At 36.2% G+C, this 21,401-nt stretch overlaps 1 protein-coding gene across 1 annotated transcript in view; it reads left to right on the top strand.

Annotated features, from left to right (window-relative positions):
* Positions 1-2,060, top strand: part of CCDC172 (coiled-coil domain containing 172) — a 45,398-nt gene extending 43,338 nt beyond the window's left edge. Inside the window, exons 7-8 of the mRNA XM_019725305.2 lie at positions 1,103-1,190; positions 2,025-2,060. Of these exons, the coding sequence (XP_019580864.1) occupies positions 1,103-1,190; positions 2,025-2,060 (124 nt within the window). The remainder of the gene's footprint in view (positions 1-1,102; positions 1,191-2,024) is intronic.
* Positions 2,061-21,401: the final 19,341 nt, after the last annotated feature.

Genomic DNA, 21,401 nt, shown 5'->3' with positions numbered 1-21,401 from the left:
GTGTTTTCATTTTTTATTGTGTTGTCTTTTTCTTATTGACTTGTAGTTCTTCATATATTACAGTTATAATCTGTTGTTTATTGTCTCTGTTGGCTTTTATTTATAGTGGCTTTCCTTCCTGGGTACTTGGTAATTTTTGTAAACTCATTGTTTGCTCTTAATCTGTGGGATGCCTATAACCTAAATAATGTTAAACTTTCCTTCAGAGAGGATTTTCTTTTGTTTCTGCTAGTATACAGGGAATACCACTGGCCTAGGATCCCTTCAGCCTGCCCTTAATGGTCAGGGCTCAGCAAAGGCTCAAGTTGATCTATATTTTTCCCCTTGTGGCTGGAAAAATTGCTTAGGTTTGTAAGAGCAATATTGTTCTTAGTATTGTCTGCTCTCAAGGCAGCGTCACCATCCTAGCTGCCCAGTCTCAAGCCCTAGCTCTCCACCTCTCCAACCACAGCTCATGGCTTTTGCTGATGTGTTTTTTTTTTCCAGAAGTAATGTTAGTCATAATGCTGGTAATGGAAGACTGCTTCTTGACTGTTTTCCACCTTAAATATGGGCATAAAATAATTTTTGAACAAAAGTAATTTCAGGTATTCAAAGGATTAAAGACTTAATTGAGGAAAAGAAATAGTGATATTACTTACTCTCATTAAAATATATTTTAATGATATATGTGTATTATAAAGTTAATGTTTAATTTTAGAGCAAAAAGAAATTGCAGAGGTCATTTTTTTTTCCCGTACTTAAAATTCTCAGGGGAAGTTCAGAGAGGCTAAATGATTTAGCCAGTTATTCAGCTTGTTAATGGCCAGAACTACAATAGAGGTCTTCAGACTATAGTTTCTCCCACTAAAGCATGTTGCTCTTTTAATTACCTTAAAATTATTAAGTGTCTATTATTATTCAATCTACCTTATTTTATTTGTGGCAGTATTTTTTCCCAAAATTTTATGTATTCTTACAGAATTACAGAGAATTAAAATTTCTTTCCACACTCTTCCGTGTTAACTAAAGTCTGATGCAAACCTGCCACGATCCATGTAATAAAAAGTTATTGTAAAAGTTTATTGCTGAACTAATAGGGTGAATTTTTTATTTAAAACAGACTTAAAAAAGAATTAGAACTTTACAAGGAGGATGACATGCAAAGTGTTTATGAAGCTCTCCAAACAGAAGTAGAATTTTTGGAGTTGGTAAGCCATTATTGATCATTTCTAACTTTTGATTACCATGATTTACCTACTGGTAAGAATGATTTTGCTGGTATACATGTCATTGAACCAGTGTTTTGCTATTCACATGGATTTGTGCTAGATATAAAAAGCAAAGCAGCTACAAGAATAAAACTAAGGTCAGGATATAAAGCTCTAAAGTATTTTGAGTTCCTGGAGAGCTAGGTGCTATGTAAAGCAATTTATATTCAAAGAGAATATGTATAATTTCAAACTAAGTTAAAACAAAATTCAAACCTGACCTCACAACATTCCCTTGACTGAAACTGTTATTAGAGGATTAATGCACTAAAGGAATTTAACTGTCATAATGCTAAAAGCTTTTTGTTTTTGATAAGCATAAATTATACTTTTATTATATTTGATCCTAAAACTTCCTTATTACAGATTTTTATGATCTCAAGAACTTTGGATTCAATTATTGGAAACTTATTTTCAGACTGTGTGGGAGGACTTTAAATTGCTTTTAACCTCTTGCTTTGGTTGTTTATAACGTGAACACATTATTTACCATGCTCTATTTTAATTGGCGACGTGTATAACTAGCTTTAAAGTATGTTAAAATATAATTTTAATTTAATATGTTACATTTTGTTTCATGTTTATTTTCTGTAAACATTTTCTTGTTTAAAAATGTTCCTGTGGGTTGTTAGGATTTATATTTTTTATAAATACTTTCAAAAATAAAAGTTAGAAATGCCCAGAGTGATTGTTGTGTTAAATTTACATAAGTTCTATGTAATTCCTTTATTAAGAATTTCATTTTCCTTATGAATAATTTTATTTTACTTTCAGACATTGGCACAGAAAGATCTTCAGGAAAACAAATAACTTGTAGAGAATTGATCAACTACCTGAGATTTGATCAAGAGATCTTCAGATCAATTCTTTATGGTAGATACATGAATGATTGATACCCATGACAATATATTCTTGTGGAGAATGTGAAGTCCAGAATGGTCAAAGTTGTTGACATCTAGAATTGGTTCATAGGAACTTTAAAAAAATAATTTTTTGTCGTGTTACTTGCTGGAACTTGAAGAGTTCTTGTGTGGTTTGATTTTGTTTCTAAGGGAAGGAAAAAGAGTAGATATTGTGTTCTCAGGCTTCTCATATCCCCTTTACCCTTAAGCTGATCTGTACTTTCTGATGTCGTTCGTTTTTTGTTGCAGCTTACCTCGAGTCCAATCAAACATGTAGGAAGAAACGCTCAGATTATTGACCCAATTTTGTCGGTGCCATATCTACCAACAAGGTTCTTACTTTCATTTTGATCCTTCTCTTTTTATAAGATGTCTTTTGACAGAGGTCTTCTGAGGTCTTTCATCTGCAAAAGCCAGTTTTCTCCACTTTTCTCTAGATGTGTCTATGGAGTTAAGTCTGGGGCACTTGAGCTTTTTCTAGCAGTTTGTGCCTGCCAGTTTTCTTCCCGATGCCAGTTTTGGTTAGAATGAAATAAGTCATCCACTTGGGGAGGTATGTAATCTCCTTTCAGCCATCAGGATTCATTTTCGCTGGTGGCCTGAAACATTACAACTGAAAACAGTGTACTTATATTTGGGTCAAACTTGGTATTGCCATCAAAATTCTAACATCCCATGTCCTTCTGCTGTTAGCAATCCTGACTAGGAAGCAAGATATATTTTCACTAGTTTCTAAAAAAAGTGTATTAAAACTGCATTAAGGCGTTCAATTATAGTAGGTGAGGGAGTGGAATAAAACTTATTTGGGCATGTATTTCAAAGCACTAAGTGTAAATGTGAGAATCATGTTTTCTTTTGTGGTTGTATTGAATTAGTTTAACATCTCATGTGAGATGTTTACGAATGCCTTATATCTACTGATGTTAAGATCCTGTACTTAGGTCTAGTTTCCGAGCAAGTCTTATGGCATAGCTTTTTTGTATATGTTGTTTACACTCTTATTTCTTAAAAATTAGCAAAATTAAAACTCTCCTTTGAGATGTGTAGCGGTTACCATCTGTTTAAATAATTTGCATTTTCAGAAGTAGTTTCTATTTTGATTCTTTAAATATTTAATAGTGAATTATTTTTGCTTAAAAAGAAAAAAAATGAAAGCTACCAGGGAATTGCAATCTATTTTATATGCAAATATAGAGTGGGAAATAGTTATTAGGATTAGCCATGACTTTAGTTCTTATTTTAATCCGTTTATTTACCCACATTCTAGTTCTAAGTCTTATGAATATCTGTTATTAAGTGTATATCATATTATTAATATGTAGATTGAATTTACACATAAAGCCTTTTTCACTTAACAGTAATTTTTGTTTATTATTGGTTTTGTAGCTAAAATATTAATGTGAACTAGAGATCTGCCACTTATTTGCATAACTAACACAATGGCATATATGCAGAATAAACTCTTGCTGATAAACTGTCTTTTCATGTGTGTGTATCATACAGAATCTCTAGGTTAAATATTCAGTAATGGACTCAGGATTCATTTGAATTCAGTTTGTGAAAAAACAGGGCGTTCAGTATTTTCATTATTTCAAAATACTTAAAATGCATATTTTAAGATTTGAACTAATTTTCAAACAATCAAATGATTATTTTAGCACTGCACGGCAGAGGAATACAAAGCACTACTCATGTGATACCCATCAAAGTCACTGGGACTGTTAGAGTCAGTGTAATCAAAGGAACAAGTTCATCGAACAAAGGAAATACAACAATCAGTAGAAATCACAGTATATGAAACCCAAACTGCAGTCAGTATAAAATATGAGCAGTATAGTAGGTATGTTTTTAGCCTTTTTTTTTTTTTTTTAAAGAATTAGTAATTCATAAAAGTGGGAAAAATAACACATTGTCTGGGTAAAAAAATGTATCTCAGACTGACTTTAATTACTATGGAAGTAAGAATTGGGCTGTAAAGAAACTCAATTTTTAAATGAATGCTCATTCATTAAGGAAATTCATTGACTTTTCCCCACACCTGCTTACAGCCAAAGTGCAAATTACCCCAGAGCAGCATGACACTGCTCTCAGGTTCCTGGCGTGCCACCACAGTTCTTTACTGTAACAAGTTCTTTCAGAAGCGACTTTCTAATTCTCCGTTCTCTATTGGGGATAATATTAGGATGTATAGATAGTTTGCTGCATATTTTTCCTGCTGATTAATGGAGCTGTTTGGCTAGGGGAAAAACAGCAACAAAATTATAGGATGTGGAGCATGACCACTAGACTAGAAACGCTTTTCTTCCTTTCCTGTCCTAACTATTGAGATGAGAGGGGAAAAGCAAAGAGAAAGAAAAGCTTTAAAATGTAGAAATCAGGAAGATTTCTATACTACTCATTGTGTTTTTCAGGAGTAGTGTTTTCTTCTGTAGAAGACCAAAATTGAGGAGTATTTTGTCTGCCTTTTTTTTCTTTAAAACTTGAAAAACCATGATGAGATTCCTAAAATCCAAAATAAGGTTGAAGTTATTGTATTGTAATGAATTGGAATCTAGAAACATCTTAAAACAGTGTCAATTGGGATTGGTCGTTTATTGTAGAGTGGAAATTATGCTGCAAAAAATCTATTGAGTCTCTTACCAGAAGGGCGACCAGTAATTCAGCCGGCTGGCTGCAGATGGACAAGCAGCCCACACTGTTCTAAGCTTATGCTGAGGACAAAGTCCCTTTCTATTTCATACCAATCAATCATACATAACTGTGTCACATTATTATGAATAAGTCGTTTCTTTGCCATCCAGAAAACAGTAGCAATTCAGTGACATGATTAGCAATAAATATGGTATGATTTTTAATTTGGGGTATACAAGGTAAGGTGTTCTGTCATTCAAATATTTATTTATAGTATAAATTTTGAAATTCGAAGTTGTTCAGTGTACTAAAAAGTATTTTCACATTTGAAGCTGATATATATTAGGTCAAGTTTATGTTTGTTCTTGTCTCCTCTCCTTTGTCATCCTGAAAAACTTAAATAAAGCAAATGTATTTGCCTTTCAGGGTCTAGTTCAGAACATTTTTTTGTCAAGGGAATTCTTTACAGGATGTGAACTAAAAATGAAAACTATTTTTTGTCATTAGCCTGAAGCAGGGATTAAGTGTTGGAGTTTTGTGGCCCTTTTATGTTAAGATAACAGAATTTTTTTTTTTTTTAAAGAAAGAACAGAAAGGATGAAGTTATCTTTGAAAATGTTGTCGGTAGGCATGCATAGTTAGTTATTTGTGTTTTCTAAACATTATATTTTCAAGTTAAGTAAGCTTTCACTTGGCCTGCTAATGATCAAATCAGCAGCACACCAGTGAAGATACTTCATTTACTTTACTGACATTTGACAAACGAATAATATTGAGACAGCACTGACTAATATCTAAAGGAAATCATGTAATAACTCTTCTTATTCTAGAAGGGAGAGTCAGGATTTCATGTGTTTGCTGTTTTTTATTGTGCTGAGGGTCACGTTCTTTAAACATGAGAAAACATTTTGTAGGGTAATTTTGCTTGTAAGAACATATTTACTTAGAGTGGAGGGGGAAAAAACATTACAAAGAAAGCCGTGACTGATAGTGAAACGCTCTCCCAGCTGCTGCTATGAAAAGTATCAAGCGCAAAGCTGTCAGAACCTAATGCTTATTTAAACAACTGCTTTTGATACGTAGCAAATTTGTCTTTAAAAGACCGTCATGAAATTGACAGCACCAGAATTCAGATGTCTGGGAAAATAAAGAGTAAGTAAAAATGTGAAATTAATAACAGTGACTGATAGAAGTAGCTGTGCAAAATGAGGCCCATCGAGTAGGAGAAAAATGATTTTATTTTCTTCTTACAACCAGAAGAGCTATAGTACTTTATAATTCTGTTAATTATTTTCATACTTGTACTAAATTGTCAATCTAATGAGTTGGTAAATAAAGTCTTGTTAAAATAAAATCCTCTTAATCTAAATTTAATAGATTCAAATACAATTGCTAATGAATATTTCTTCTGGATATGACTTTGTGATTGCTGAGAGAGTATTTGCAAATTCAAACTACCATTAAAGGGTGTGGTTGTGAACAGTTTGTGGGGGCTTTGCTCAAAGAAGATCCTGGTTGGGAATGGGTGACATGGGAGTAATCATAGGGTCAGGGTAATGTCAGCTCTAAAACCTGGTGCAAATTAAAATTCATAAAATACCAAGGTTCTATCTACAAAAACATTTTTATCCAATATAATTAAAGCTCTTTTCTGAGATTCTGGTTAGAGACCAAGCATGTATCCCAGGTTTTGCAGGAAGAACTGAGATTTTGATGGATGATGTGATTTGTGTGAGGCCTCTTTATTTACAGTTTAATTGCTTGGGTTTCAGTTCATACAAGCTTAAAAATATATTATTTTTGAGTATTTGCGTATAGCAAAATCTTACACAACAGGTAAATATTAGAAGATAGGAGACATTTGAGAATCATTTAAATCACCCTTTTGGTACCAGAAAACACTGATTAATCAAAATCAGTGAATGTGAATCTTTAATAAACTAAGAATATCTTCTATACTCCCTGAGGAGAAAGGGGCAAATCAGTACAAAACAGACTCAAATCAAGTGTTATTGAAAATTCACCTTCTGGGTATCTCCTGAAATTAATAACTATTCATCCCACTTTATTACACTGTCTACTTTTTTTTTTCAGTACAACCCTGTGGTTATTGATAATTTAGGATGATAACCTGAGGGATGGCACCTTCTTAAAAAAATCAAATAATAAGAATTATATTCATTTTTCAGTACTTGCTAAGGTAGAAACGTGGACTAAGAAAACTTCCAGAAAGATCAACATGTAAAAAAAAATCTCTGGTTAACTTGAAATGAACTCTCTTGTTTATTTCTTTCTTTTCCCCTCTGTTATTTCTTCCTTCCATTCTTGCATCCGGCCGGCCAGCCATCCATTCTGGCTCCTGATTACCTCTTAGAACTCAGTCATACCATTCTCCTCTTTGCACGTCCCCTCAGGCCACACTGGCGTCTTTCTGCTCTCCAGATAGGCCCCTGGCTCTGGCCTTTGGATCATTTCAGGAGCTGTATTCCCTAACGCCTAGAAGGCTCCTCCACCTGATGTTTGTATGGCTGGCTGCTTCTGTCATTCAGGTGTCAGCTGAAATGTCACCTCTTCAGAGAAGCCTTCCTAATTTAAACAGCCAATCCGAGTAGTCACATGGTCACATTATCACTCACTCTAGTTTAATTCTTTAATTCTTTATGCTACTTGTGATTTCTGATAACTTGTTTGTTTATTTCTCTTTCCTGTTCGTCACCAGTAAACATTAAGTTCCATGAGAGCAGGAGCATTGTTTGTCTTAGGCACCACTTTTCTCTCAGAGCCTAAAACAGGGTTGGCATATAGGAAGTGTTCAATATGTATCTGTTGAAATATGGCTTAAATTAACTTTTTCATTTAACCCGTATTTATTAATTGAGGATTTAAGCGTAAATTATTGATTCTCTAGTTAAAGAAACTGGATTTATTTCTTTGTTGATTCTCTTTCTTCTTTGGATTACCCTCACCTCTTACACTTTCTGAGCTTCTGTTTACTTAGCTGACAAATAGTAGTAAAAAGGTTTGCTAGTTTCAAAACCTATCTATGTAGAACAACCAATAAAAGCGTTGAAAAGAAACTAGAATTAAATAGTGATCACATATCCCATAATGGAAAAAGTCTGTGAGTCTCTCAATGGTCACTGACAGCTTTCTATTATGAAGCTGTTGATTGGCAGGTAATGGTTATGAATGCTTCCTTTCCACCAGCTGCTAGAATAGGAAGTGAAAATTATAAGTTGCTTGCAAGCTATGAATGTGCATTAGAGTGGCTTAAAAGCATTATTTCTCCATGGTAATAGAAAATTTTGAAATGTGTTTGCTTCTGACTATGGTTTATTAAGTCTTTCTGCTCTGAAATACAAAGTTTAAGCAATCCTGTGGGTTTTTTTTTTTAATTCAGCACCATATTTCGAAAAATGTATGAGTGCCATCTGCTGGATTTCTCTGGTACCACCTTAAACAAGATGATAAACAGTTTGGGAATGGCCAGTCCTTGTAAAAGAATGACCCACCCTTCCTTCCTTCCTTCCTTCCTTCCTTCCTTCCTTCCTTCCTTCCTTCCTCCCTTCCCTCTCTCCCTCCTTCCTTTATCCCTTTATCCCATCATCCTTTCCTTCCCCATTTATGTAGGTATAATTTTTAGATCTCTATAATTTTCAATTGCCCATATATAATTTTCAAATATGTATTTGATACTAATTTTCAAATTAGTATCACATGTACCCTAGAGAAAATATAAAGTTTAAGGGAAATAAAAGTGAAATTCTAGTAAAATTACGGTACTGTTTCTACTTTCGCTAACCTTAAAAGAGCCTAATTAGTTTAATCAATACATATTATTTATTTTTGAAATAAAAAATATAAGTAACAGACTTCTGCCCTAAGAGCACATGAAGAGTTGGTGTTAATTCAAGTTGTTGATTATATAACTTCTGGGTCTGTTAACCTTGATTATTTAGTGTTTGTTTTTAGTCTTCAAAGATTCGTTTGCGAATTGTTGATCCATCCAATAAAAGTGAAGCTATTCTATTTAGGATTCTTAGTAATTGACCTGCCAATCAGCCCTATCACCAGATATGCATTTTCTTTAAAGCTTTACTTTAAAATTCCTGTCTCCTAATTGTTTAACATCTACAGAATTCATGATGTTTCATGGTTGAAGTACTTTCTAGCACAGTTCTGTTGATGAAGGGAAATTGGGATAAATCTCTGCTGACTCCAAGAATATCCTAATTGTTGAATATTTGACAGTACTTTGTGTGTACAATCCATCAGCAAATCCCGTTTTTTCTACTTTCCAAGTAGATGCAGAATCTGGAACCTCGTCTCATCACAGCGTGGCTGCCGCCCGCTGTGGGACCCATGGTACTGCTTGTCTGTCTTCTCTGCTTTCTTTGTCTCTTAGCACTTATCGTAGATATTTTACTTACTTACAAATTTTGTTATATTCACTGTCTATTTTTCAGACTAGAATGTAAGCTTTACGAAGGCAGGGATTTTTGTTTCTGTGCACTGCTATCTCCCCAGCGCCTAGAACAGTACCTGACACATAGTATGTACTCAGATAGCTTATTTCTTAAACGAATGGGTTTGCTTTGAGTGGTTTTCCTCTTTTCTCAAATAAAATATTTTATAAATTATATTAGTAGGGACATATTCTTCGTACTTCTGTCAACTCTAAATTATGTCTAAATAAGCATAATCTTTTAAATGTACTCAGACTTCATATCACTACTTTTTTTTTTTTTTTTTTATTGGGGAATATTGGGGAGCAGTGTGTTTCTCCAGGGCCCATCAGCTCCTAGTCATTGTCCTGCAATCTAGTTGTGGAGGGCACAGCTCAGCTCCAAGTCCAGTCGCCGTTTTTCAATCTTTAGTTGCAGGGGGCGCAGCCCACCATCCCATGTGGGAATTGAACCAGCAACCTTGTTGTTCAGAGCTCGTGCTCTAACCAACTGAGCCACCTGGCCGCCCCCGTATCACTACATTTGAAGAGGAAAATGAGCACCTCCTAAGCAGGACATCAGGTATAGGACCACAGGTGACTAAGACGTAGTCCTTCTGCTTATGGACCTTAACACTTCTTCCTGAGGATTGTTCAGGGGGTGTTGTGAAATGACTAAACAATTCAGACTCAGAGCTGCTAGATTTAGTCTTCAGTGAAATAAGAGATGGCTTTAGTTTCATTGCATTTTGCTTTATTTTTCTGAAGGGCTTTATTTTCAGTTAAACTTGGCAGTGATTCTCGAGGAGTTCTGTTTGCACTTGGCTTGTTTGCATATTGGAGTTAGAGAGTCTGAATTCAGAATTCCATCCTTGATCTCTCATGCTAGATGCTTTACATAAATCATCTCTAATCTCCACCTCTATCCTAAAAGATGGGCCTACTGAGGATTGGTCTGCAGCTAAGGAAGCAGAGGCTACAAGGCTAAGCAAATGACCAAGATAATCCAGTGCCAGTTTCAAATCCGATGTGAATGCGGGATTACCGGAACTCAGTGCTGTCTGACATTTCCCAGTTCACAATACCTAAGGACTGATTCGTCGGGGTTTAGAAATGTAGCAGGGGGCCATTTCTTTCACAGAGGCAGTGAGCAGTTAAATGGGTACCGGGAATGTTTAAACTGGCTCTTTTCCAATGGAGGCCACTGTTTCTCCCTTCCCAGCAAGTGTGGAGGGAACTGGAATTGGAATAGTCATTCCTTTCAGGTATTGCACAAGTGTCCCTTCCTCTGACAAGCTTCTCCTGGTACCATCAGGCAAATTGAGCATGCCCTCTGTGCCCCACAGGACTTTTTCCAAGTGTGTATTATAGTATTAACCAGCAGGGCTATAATTGTTAGTCTCCTCTGGATTGTGAACTATATGAGGGCAAGAATTTCATTCGTTTATCTTCGCATTTCAAATCCACACAGAGCTGTCTTGCCCAGAGCAGGTATCCAATAAACGTGGAAGGCTTCATGCATACGATTAACTTCTGCTTCACATACTGAATGGGTCGACTGGGTTTTATGGACTTCCCTGGAACCAAATCGTTTTCATATTCTAGATGATAGAAGGCGCTTACTACGATTTAAGGAACCTAATTAACGTTAACTTTTGAACACTAGGAGCCTACCGTGTTTCCCCGAAAATAAGACCTACCCAGAAAATAAGACCTACCCCGAAAATTAAGATCGTCAGCCAGACAGATGCATTTAGTATGTTATGACTATGTTCTAGAAGAAGATGACATGACTGTATTTAAATAAATGTAGATTGTTGTACATGAAAAAAATAAGACATCCCATGAAAATATGCCCTAATGCGTCTTTTGGAACAAAAATGAATATAAGATCCGGTCTTATTTTCAGGGAAATACGGTATAAGAACTGGTCTTATTTTCAGGGAAACACGGTAGCTTTATTTCTTTCTCCAATTCTTGTTTTGGTGATTTCCCCCAAAAAACTTAAATTTGCCCTGAGTATAACCAATTGCCACTTGTTATTGACAGTAGCACCCTGGTAATGTTAAAAGGAAAGTTGGGACCACTCACTGGTTATGGGAACATTTTGAAAGGAATGGAGAAAGCATCTTGAAAGAACAGCTGATCACAGACTACTGGAATTAAAGAATTAATGGATACATACAGACCCATGGAAGAAGTTCTTAGGAAGGGGTCTTGTGGTTAACTCACTTCTGCCAGTGTCGAGAGAAGCAGACTTTGCCAAACTACCAGTGATGTGCAGTGATGATGTGCCAGACGGGCTGCATGTGTGTTTAATTCAGTTCTAATTTAAGTTTTCATAAAACCTCATTAAGTTTAACTGGGAATATACTTATTTGAAATAGTGGAAAACTGAGTCAGTTTTGTTCTAACTAAAAGTGATGTTTTTTGTGATTCTTTTTATTAGTTTCAGGTGTACAAAGCAACATAGTGATTAGACATTTACACCCCTCACAAAGTGATAACCCCAACAAGTCTACTACCCTCTGACACCGTACATAGCTGTTACAATACCATTGACTATATTCCCTATGCTTTACTTTACATCCCGTGACTATATATGTGTGTTTGTGTGTGTATACACACATATATTAATTATAGTTGACATTCAGTGCTATTCTATATTAGTTTCAGATGTACAGCACAGTGGCCAGACATCCACACAACTTATGAAGTGATCCCCCTGTTAAGTCCAGCACCCATCCGACACCATACACAGTTTTACAACATTATTGACTATATTCCCTGTACTGTATTTCACAGCCCCGTGACTATTTTGTAATTACCAGTTTGTGCTCCTTAATTCCTTCACTTTTCTCACCATCACCCCTTCCATCTAGCAGCTGTCAGTTTGTTCTCTGTGTCTATAGTCTGTTTCTGATTTGTTTGCTCATTTATTCTGTTCTTTAGATTCCACATATAAGTGAGATCATATGGTATTTGCCTTTCTTAGTCTGACTTATTTCACTTAGAATAATAGGCTGTAGTAGGTGCATCCATGTTGTTACAAATCATACAATTTTATTCTTTTTACGGCAGAATAATAGTCCATTATATAAATGGACCACAATTTTTTATCCATCTATTGAAGGGCATTTTGGTTGTTTCTGTATCTTGGCTATTGTGAATAGCTCTGCAGTAAACATAGGGGTGAATGTATTTTTTTTTGAATTAGTGTTTTGGATTTCTTTGGTAAAATACCCAGGAGTGGAATTGCTGGGTCATAAGGCAGTTCTATTTTTAATCTTTTGTGGAACCTCCATACTGTTTTCCATAGTGGCTGCAGCAATCTGCAATCCCACCAACAGTGTACCCCACCAAGGATTCCCTTTTCTCCACATCCTCACCACACTTGTTGTTTGTTGATTTATTGATGATAGCCATTCTGACCAGAGTGAGGTGGTATCTCATTGTGGTTTTTATTTGCATTTTTCTGATGATTAGTGATATTGAGCATCTTTTAAGATATCTATTGGCCATCTGTATGTCCTCTTTGGAGAAATGTCTGTTCAGGTCCTCTGCCCTTTTTTTTTTTATTGGATTCTTTGTTTTTTTGGTGTTGAGTTGTATGAGGTTTGGTTTTTTTTTTTGTTTTTTTAATAAATTTTGGATATTAACCCCTTATGAGATGTATCACTGGCAAACATCTTTCGCATTCAGTAGGAAGTTTTTTCATTTTGTTGATGGTTTGTTTTGCAGTGAAAAAACTTTTTAGTTTGATGTAGTCCCATTTGTTTATTTTTCTTTTGTTTCCCTTGCCTGAGGAGATATATCAGTAAAAATATTACTAAGGGTAATGTCTGAGAGTTTACTTCCTATACTTTCTTCTAGGACTTTTATGGTTTGGGGTTTTACATTTAAGTCTTTAATCCATTTTGAGTTTATTCTTGTATATGGCATAAGAAGGTGGTCCAGTTTCTTTCTTTTTTTTTTTTTGCATATATCTGTCCAGTTTTCCCATCACTATATATTGGATAGACTGTCTTTACCCCAATGTAAATTCTTGCTTCCTTTGTCATAGATTAGATGACCATATAGGCATTGGTTTATTTGGGGGCTTTTTATTTTGTTCCATTGATGTATGTGTCTGTTTTTATGCCAATGCCATATTGTTTTGATTACTATGGCCTTGTAGTATAATTTGATATCAGGTAGCATGTGGTACCTCCAGCTTTGTTCTTCTTTCTCAGGATTGCCATGGCTATTTGGGGCTTCTTATGGTTCCATAAAAGATACTATTTCAGTGTTCTTAAATTTTTGAGACTTGTTTTGTGACCTAACATGTGGTCTCTCTTGGAAAATGTTCCATGTGCACTCAAGAAAAATGTATATTCTGCTGTTTTGGGGTGAAATGCTCTTAAAATATCAATTAAATCTATCTGGTCTAATGTGTCATTTAAGTCCACAGTTCACATGTTAATTTTCTGTCTAGAAGATCTGTTCATTGGTGTCAGTGGGGTGCTAAAGTCTCCTACTGTGATGGTGTTACTGTTGCTATTTGCCTTTATGTCGGTCAATATTGGTTGTGTGTATTTAGGTGCTACTATGTTGGGTGCATAAATGTTTACCGGGGTGATTTCCTCTTGTTGGATTGATCCCTTCATTATTATGTAATGTCCTTCTTTGTCTCTTGTTATAGTCTTCACTTTAAAGTCTGTTTTGTCCGATATAGGTATTGCTACCCTAGCTTTTTATCTCATTTCCATTTGCATGAAATATCTTTTCTCATCCCTTTACTTTCAAACTTTCGATCAGAGGGGGGTCTCTTGTAGGCAGCATATGCATGAGTTTTGTTTTCTTATCCATTCAGCTATCCTATGGCTTTGATTGGAGCATTTAATCCATTTACATTTGAAGTGATTATTGATAGGTACATAGTTATTGCCATTTTATTTATATTTTTGATCTTCATTTGCTTGTTTGTTTTCTCCTTTCTTCTGCTTAAAGAAGTCCTTTTAACATTACTTGTAATACTGGCTTGGTGCTAATGAATTCCTTTAGCTTTTTCTTGTCTAGGAAGCTCTTTATCTCTCCTTCAATTTTAAATGATAGCCTTGCTGAGCAGAGTAATCTTGGTTGTAGGCCCTTGTTTTTCATGACTTTGAATATTTCCAGCCATTCCCCCTCTGGCCTGTAAAGTTTCTGTTGAGAAATCCGCTAACAATCTTATGGAGCTCCTTTGTAAATAACTAGTTGTCTTTCTCTTGTTGCTTTTAGGATGATGCTCTCTTTGTCTTTAACCATTGCCATTTTAATTATGATGTGTCTTGGTGTGGGCCTATTTGGGTTCATCTTATTTGGGAGTCTCTGCACTTCCTGGGCTTGTATGTCTTATTTTCTTTGCCAGCTTAGGGAAGTTTTCAGTCATTATTTCTTCAAATAGGTTCTCCATTCCTTGCTTCCCCTGTTCTCCTTCTGGTAGTTCTATAATGTGAATGTTGTTAACACTTGATGCTGTCCCAGAGGTTCCTTAAACTATCTTCATTTTTTAAAATTATTTTTTCTTTTTATTGTTCCAGTTGGGTGTGTTCTGCTACCTTGTCTTCTAAATCACTGATTTGATCATCTGCTTCACCTAATCTGCTGTTGATTCCTTCTAGTGTATTCTTTATTTTAGTTATTGTATTCTTTATTTCTGACTGGGTCTTTTTTATGGTCTATGTCCTTCTTTATACATGCTATCTCTTTGTTGAACTTCTAAGTTCCTTAAGCTTTCTTATAATCAGTGTTTCAAACTCTGTCTCTGGTAGGTTGGTTGCCTCCATTTCATTTAGTTCTATTTCTGGAGGTTTTCTCCTGTTCTTTTATTTGGAACATGTTTCTTTATTTCCTCTTTCTGGCTGCCTCTCTGTGTTTGGTCTATGTATTAGGTAGATCTCCTATGTCTCTCAGTCTTTGCTGGGTGGCCTTACGTATTATGTGTCCTGTGTGGTCCAATGGCACAGTCTTGTGGTTAATTGATTTTTGTCAAAGATGCCAAGGCAATTAATTGGGGAAAGAAGTCTTCACAATAAATCATGCTGAAAATTTGATATCTAGCTGCATGGCCAAGTACAAGTGATTTGGGCTTTCATAGATGTCTTCCAGAGCAACAATGTTTTCATGCTCAATCCCCCCGGTACTTGCAGAGATTCATGAGTCTTCCTTTTCAGTGTCTCAAGTCTAAAGGTGATGATTTTATTTTTACTTTGCATACTAAGTTAAATAAGGGACTGTTGGCTTGCTTTAGCGCGTAAGCTAAGACTAATAATGAATTGACATACATCGGCTGGTCAATTGTATTAGTTTCCTATTGCTGCGCTAACAAATTACCACAAACTTACTGGCTTAAAACAATACACATTTGTTATCTTATAGTTCTCATGTCAGAAGTCTGATGTGGGCCTCAGTGGACTAAAAGCCACGTGTTATCAGGTCTACATTTCTTCTGGATGCTCACCGGATTAACAGACTTAATTCCATCTGTACCCTTAATTCCTCTTTGCCATGTAATTTACAGTATTCATAGGTTTTGGAAATTAGGATGTGGACATCTTTGGAGGGGAGCATTATTCTACCAACCACGTTAGTGAAATGTGTGTGTTCTCTAAAACAGGTTAAGCTGTCTAATTAATTGTGCAGCACATTTTGTTTTTTCTTAGCAAATTTTAAACTGAGTAAAAAATTTACTCTTAGTTAATGACATTTTACTTTTTATGATTCTGTGGCCCATCACCTGGTCTGCAATAAAGTGAAAACATAAGGTAGTGAGTGATACTTTTCCCTCCCAGGAAACAAGGTCCTGTAGTCCTGTAACAAAGACATTGCTTGGGCAGTTTTAAGTCAGCATTTTTTTCCTCCTCTCCGTCTCCTCCTCCTAATTGTCAATATCCCTGCTTTTGCTTTCTGGGCTTCTCCCAAACATGTTTTTATAATTGTTTTCTCTTACTTTTGACTTCTACTCTTGTGCCCACACTTAATTTATCTATTTTACTGGATTACTTCCACTCTGAGTATTGAGTGAAGCTGTGTTCCCTTTGTTTTTCAGATTATAAAACTTGATTAATATCTAGCTGAATCTCCCTTTTCTGGTTTAAAAAAAAATCTTCATTTGGAAATCTCCCTAAAAAAATAAAATAAAACCTCAGCGTGACCTATATAAACTAAAGCAAAAATATCTACCCTCAAAGTATCATTTGGGAAAATTACCTTGTTGGTTCAAATGTTTAGAACCTTTTTATTTGAAAAGACAGAAGATATTGCGAAGTAAAGTTAAGCAACAAGCTCTGTGTGTCTCTGAAGGTTAATTTGCTTGGCAGAAATCCATCCAGTGACTTATCATACATATCTGTAATAATCGTGAGTGAACTTGTTCTTGTGTTATTCACAGAGCTGCTAAGTATAACAGTCCTCTATTTAATGAGTATTTCTTGAAGTTCATCTCTAGAAGGTGCTGTATGGGTCACAAACACATACAATAAGATGTGATCCAAACCTGTAAAAATCTTAAATTCAAATATGCTGTGTTGCATTACGAAATCAACTTGGGTTTTGTGTTCAAAATAAATATTTTTATTTGCTTTTAAGTCACCTTATTTCAAAATGGGTATGTGGTGGCTTTAGAACAAGGCAGACCTGCAATGCTGTTCTGGCCCTGCCCTTCCTGTGTGGCCTTGGGCTTGTTACTTAACTCTTCTGGATTTCAGTTCCCTAACTGGTAATGAAAAAATAAAATAATACCCATTTTGTCAGGTTGTTGTAAAGATTCTCCGAGACAGAGTATATAAAGGAACTAGCATAACTCTGATATTGGGTATATGCTCGATGAATACATTTTCATTACTGTTTGCAGAAGACAGTATGGAACAGACAGAGAACCTTAGCATGGTATTAGTGTTTTTAGTATTGCTCTTTATACACAAAGATGAACTTTCTGGTTCACTGGTTCATATACTTTGATTTCTTGCTTTGAGACACCAGAGTTTCATATGTGTGGCTTACCGCCCAGTCCTGTGACACACTTGGCTGTGGGGAAGATACAGTCTGAAGCTGTGAAACAGGTTTTCCTATCCAAATATAGTTGACATCCTTTGCCAAGTCTGAAACAACTAAACTGACCAGCCGAGCAGAACTCTTGGGGATGGTTCCATTTGCTTTTGAGCAAATCCTCTTTTGTTTTATATTCTGAGATGCAATCAGAGACTGGGAACATGGTTTGTTAGACACTAAAGACTCTTCTAACTTCCAGTTGAAGATGGTAGATTGAACTTAAACCTTTACCTCTGCTTCTTCCCCAAAACTCCACTAGTACAGGAAAATAATTTTACTTTAAAGACCAGGTGATATAGAGGGGTTGACAGCAATAGGATTTTGGAAGCTGGGAAGTAGATGGATGAGTGGGAAATGACTTAGCAGACCGGAGACAGGACATCCCACACCAACAGAGAGAAAGATGAAAACCTTGATACAGAATTCTCAGAACACTTGGAAATCGCCGGTACTAGGTATCTCTGGAAGTGGAGGTGAAGATGGGACTGGAAAACAAAGGGATTGGTTGAATGTATGTTTAAGAAACACTAAGATCCTCAGATCCTGTTCCACATTCCAACCGGGGGAACAGCCCTTTCCCAACACTAGCAGAAGATTCTAAGTTTATTTTCTGCAGTATTTATAACATAGGGTCTCTGGAAAGAGGGTGCCTGACACTATTTAAGGATAGAGTGTAATTACTGAAAACAGAGGGATTAAGAAAAGTTTACATTCTTAATGTTATAATCCCAACCCTTTAACTCAGGTCTCATTTTGGGCAATCAAATTTACATCCTGCAGGCCAGCCAGTGTTCTCAAAGTATGGTCCTAGGACCAGCAGTGTCAGTATCGTATAGAAACTTGTTAGAAATGCACATTTTAGGGTCCTATCTCAGACCTAATGAATTACAAGCCCTATAGGGGGGGCCCAGTGATCTGTGTTATAACAAGCCCTCTAGGTGATTCTGAGGTACACTCAAGTTTGAAAATCACACTGTTCCAAGGAGGAGGTTGGAATGTCCTTCTCTGAGGAATTTCAGAAGCTCAAAAGAAAGAGTGTAAAGAAGGAAAATTTTCTATGAAACAGTCTAGCCTGACAGTCCCTAGAGTGAAGCCCATAGTTGACAAATTCTACCCATGCGTCCAGAGCTTTCAATTAATATTGAGTTGCCTCACTCTTAAATAGAAGCAGTCAATATTCACAAGACACACCTTTAACATAAAGAGGACCTATCTGAACAAATAGGGGGAAAGCACGTTGGAAGAAAGAGGATACTCAGGGAGATGAAAACTTTTCAAAATTCATGATATTGTCGGACAGAAAAGAATATACAAGGTCTGACAAGTTAGTGAACTTGTTGCAAGATGTTGCTGTTTTTGCTATCAGAGGGATTAGGATTTGTACCAACTGGACAGGCAACCAAGTTTACTATTTGGAAGTGCTGAAAAGGCTGCATGAAAAAGACGACTTGAACTTTTCACCAACAATTCATGGCTCTTGCATCACAACAGTGCACCAGCTCACATGGCACTATCTGTGGGGGAGTGTTCAGCCAGTAAACAAATAACTGTATTGGAACACCCACCCTACTCACATTATCTGGCCGCCAATGACTTCTTTCTTTACCCAAAGATAAAGGAAATATTGAAAGGAAGACATTTTGATGACATTCAGGACATCAAGGGTAATACGATGACAGCTCTGATGGCCATTCCAGAAGAGTTCCAAAATTGCTTTGAAGGTTGGACTAGGCACTGGCACCAGTGCACAGCTTCCCAAGGGGAGTACTTCAAAGGTGACTGTAATGATAGTCAACAATGAGGTATGTAGCACTTTTTCTAGGATGAATTCTCGAACTTAATTGTCACACCTCATATTTGCCAATTATAGGATGAAAATAAATTAAAAATATGTTAGCCAAATTTTTAAAAATGTTAAAAGATAAAGTTGAGGAAAACTCACAGAAAGTAGAGCCAGAAGATGGGAAAAATGGGAAAGATAAGATTAGCAAATCAGTTCATTTTGTTCAGCATCTGAATAATAAGAGTTTAGAAAGAGCAGAAAAAATGAGAAATTTTTCGAGAATTAGATGTGAGTTTTTAGATTGAAAGAGCCCATTAAGGGCCCAGTGGAATTGATGCATTAGACCTGTTGTCCAACTGACGTTATCACAAATTTTCAGAATACGGAGAGCAAAGATAAGATGCTATAAATTTTTTAAATGAAAAAATAGTCACATCTAGAGGATTAGGAGTCAGAATGCTTGGGACTTCCGAACAGCAATACTTGGATGACCAATCCAACAATTGGTTTACCAGTTCACAGGAGAGGTGATGAGACTCTCATAGATGTAGGGAAGATAAATCCCAGAGTCATAGCTGGGCACCAGGCCTAGAGAGCAAGCAATCCACAAGAGAGCACCCTCCAGAGAGGTATTTCCAAGAAGATGGAATTGCTAGTATACCTGATATATTGAAACTATTGAGCAGAATTTTAAACAATGGGGATAGAATTTTGGTATAACTCAGTGCTAAGTACATAGAAAACTAAGCAAATGAAAAAAAAAAAAACAAGAATATCACTGACTCCAGAGAAAACAAAGTTGTGCAAGGAAGAAAAAGCAATATGAATCATAATACTAGACAGCTCTGCTGTGGATATTTTCATAATTGTATTAGTGTAAACAATATTGATCTAACTAACAGCATAACAATGTTGCAAGGGTGGGTTGGTGAGGAGTGTATTTATAATGGTGGCAGATGTTTTATGGGAAAGAAAACTAAATTCATGTCTTTCCCAGTAGGAAATCAGTAGACTGCCAAAACTGAAGTAAATAAGTAGCAGTATGGCCATGTTATTTAGTTACAAGAAGGCAAATTCAAAATTAAACAGCCAAAAGAGTTAAAATTATTGCCTGGGAATGGGGGTGATGGGAAGAAAAGGGGAGCAGCAAAGGAGGTATTGATAGTCTCCATTAATACAAGTAATCTTTGTAGAATCTTATTTTGGAAAGTCTGTTTTGTTTATTGACCATAACTCTAAACATCACATGCAAAGCTGATCTTTATTTTAATATTAAGCATAAATGCAGTGGTGTGCTAGGAGGCCAGCAGCGGGGAGCAAGTGGGAGGTGGGATGCTGATTTGTGATGTGTTGTAAAGACTTCTACCATGGCCAATTTCAGGCTAACAACAGATTAACAGCTGGCTCACAAAGTTCCTAGAATTTAACAATCAGCTCTTGCAAGGCTGTATAAATCAGCTTATAATGGCGTCAATAAAATTACATTTTTTTAAAGTAAAAAGAGTCCTCGCTGGCTGCCATAAAAAGCTCAGTATTGCTGTATGAAACATGGTTCTATATTTTTCTTTGCTGTTGTTTTTTTCTTTACATTGAAATCCATTTTTGAGATGAAATTTACATACAATGAGATGCACAGATTTTACGTGGACTGTTTGATGAGTTTTGACAAAGTCATGTACCCACCACCCAAACCAAGAGATAGAGCAGTTTCATCACTCTAGAAAGTTTTCTGTCTCCTTGCAGTAACCACTGTTTTGGTCAGTTTCGCCTATACTTGAATTTGATATAAATGAATTACACAGTATGTACTCGTTTGAATCTGGCTTCACACAGTGTCTGTGAGATTCCCCTGTTTTGTAGCATGTTCCCAGCAGTTTACTTATTCAATGTACCAAGTATTGTATCGTGTGTATACACCTCAGTGTTTGTAAGTTTGCCCTGTTGAGGCTGATGCATTGTAATGAGTTTAGATTATGACATCTTTCTTTAAAGAGTGTTTTGTTTTATCCTGACAGGTGTTTAGATGGCCGGGGAATTCTTTTGATCCTGTTAGTCTTGGTTTTATTATTTGTTTGGGTGGCTCTATTTTCATTCTAAGTTTAGCCTTAGGGCTGGGCCCTTACCCAGGATGTGGTCCCTGCACTAAGGCGTGGCCTTAACCCCACTCCCCACGTCACTGCCTTCAGGCCTCTTTGCTCCCACTCGGCCCACATGTTTGGGTAGCAGCCTTTTCTCCAGTACGCTGCCCCACAAATTCCGGCTGCTTCAGCTGCCTGGAACTTGGTTCTGTGCCTTCTCTGCTCAGGAAGACCCAGTGTCTC

Source organism: Rhinolophus sinicus, linkage group LG07 (genome assembly GCF_036562045.2).
Source record: "Rhinolophus sinicus isolate RSC01 linkage group LG07, ASM3656204v1, whole genome shotgun sequence".
Taxonomy (NCBI): Eukaryota; Metazoa; Chordata; class Mammalia; order Chiroptera; family Rhinolophidae; genus Rhinolophus; species Rhinolophus sinicus.
Note: the sequence above shows the minus strand (reverse complement) of the source record. Positions and strands in the feature narration are given on the sequence as shown.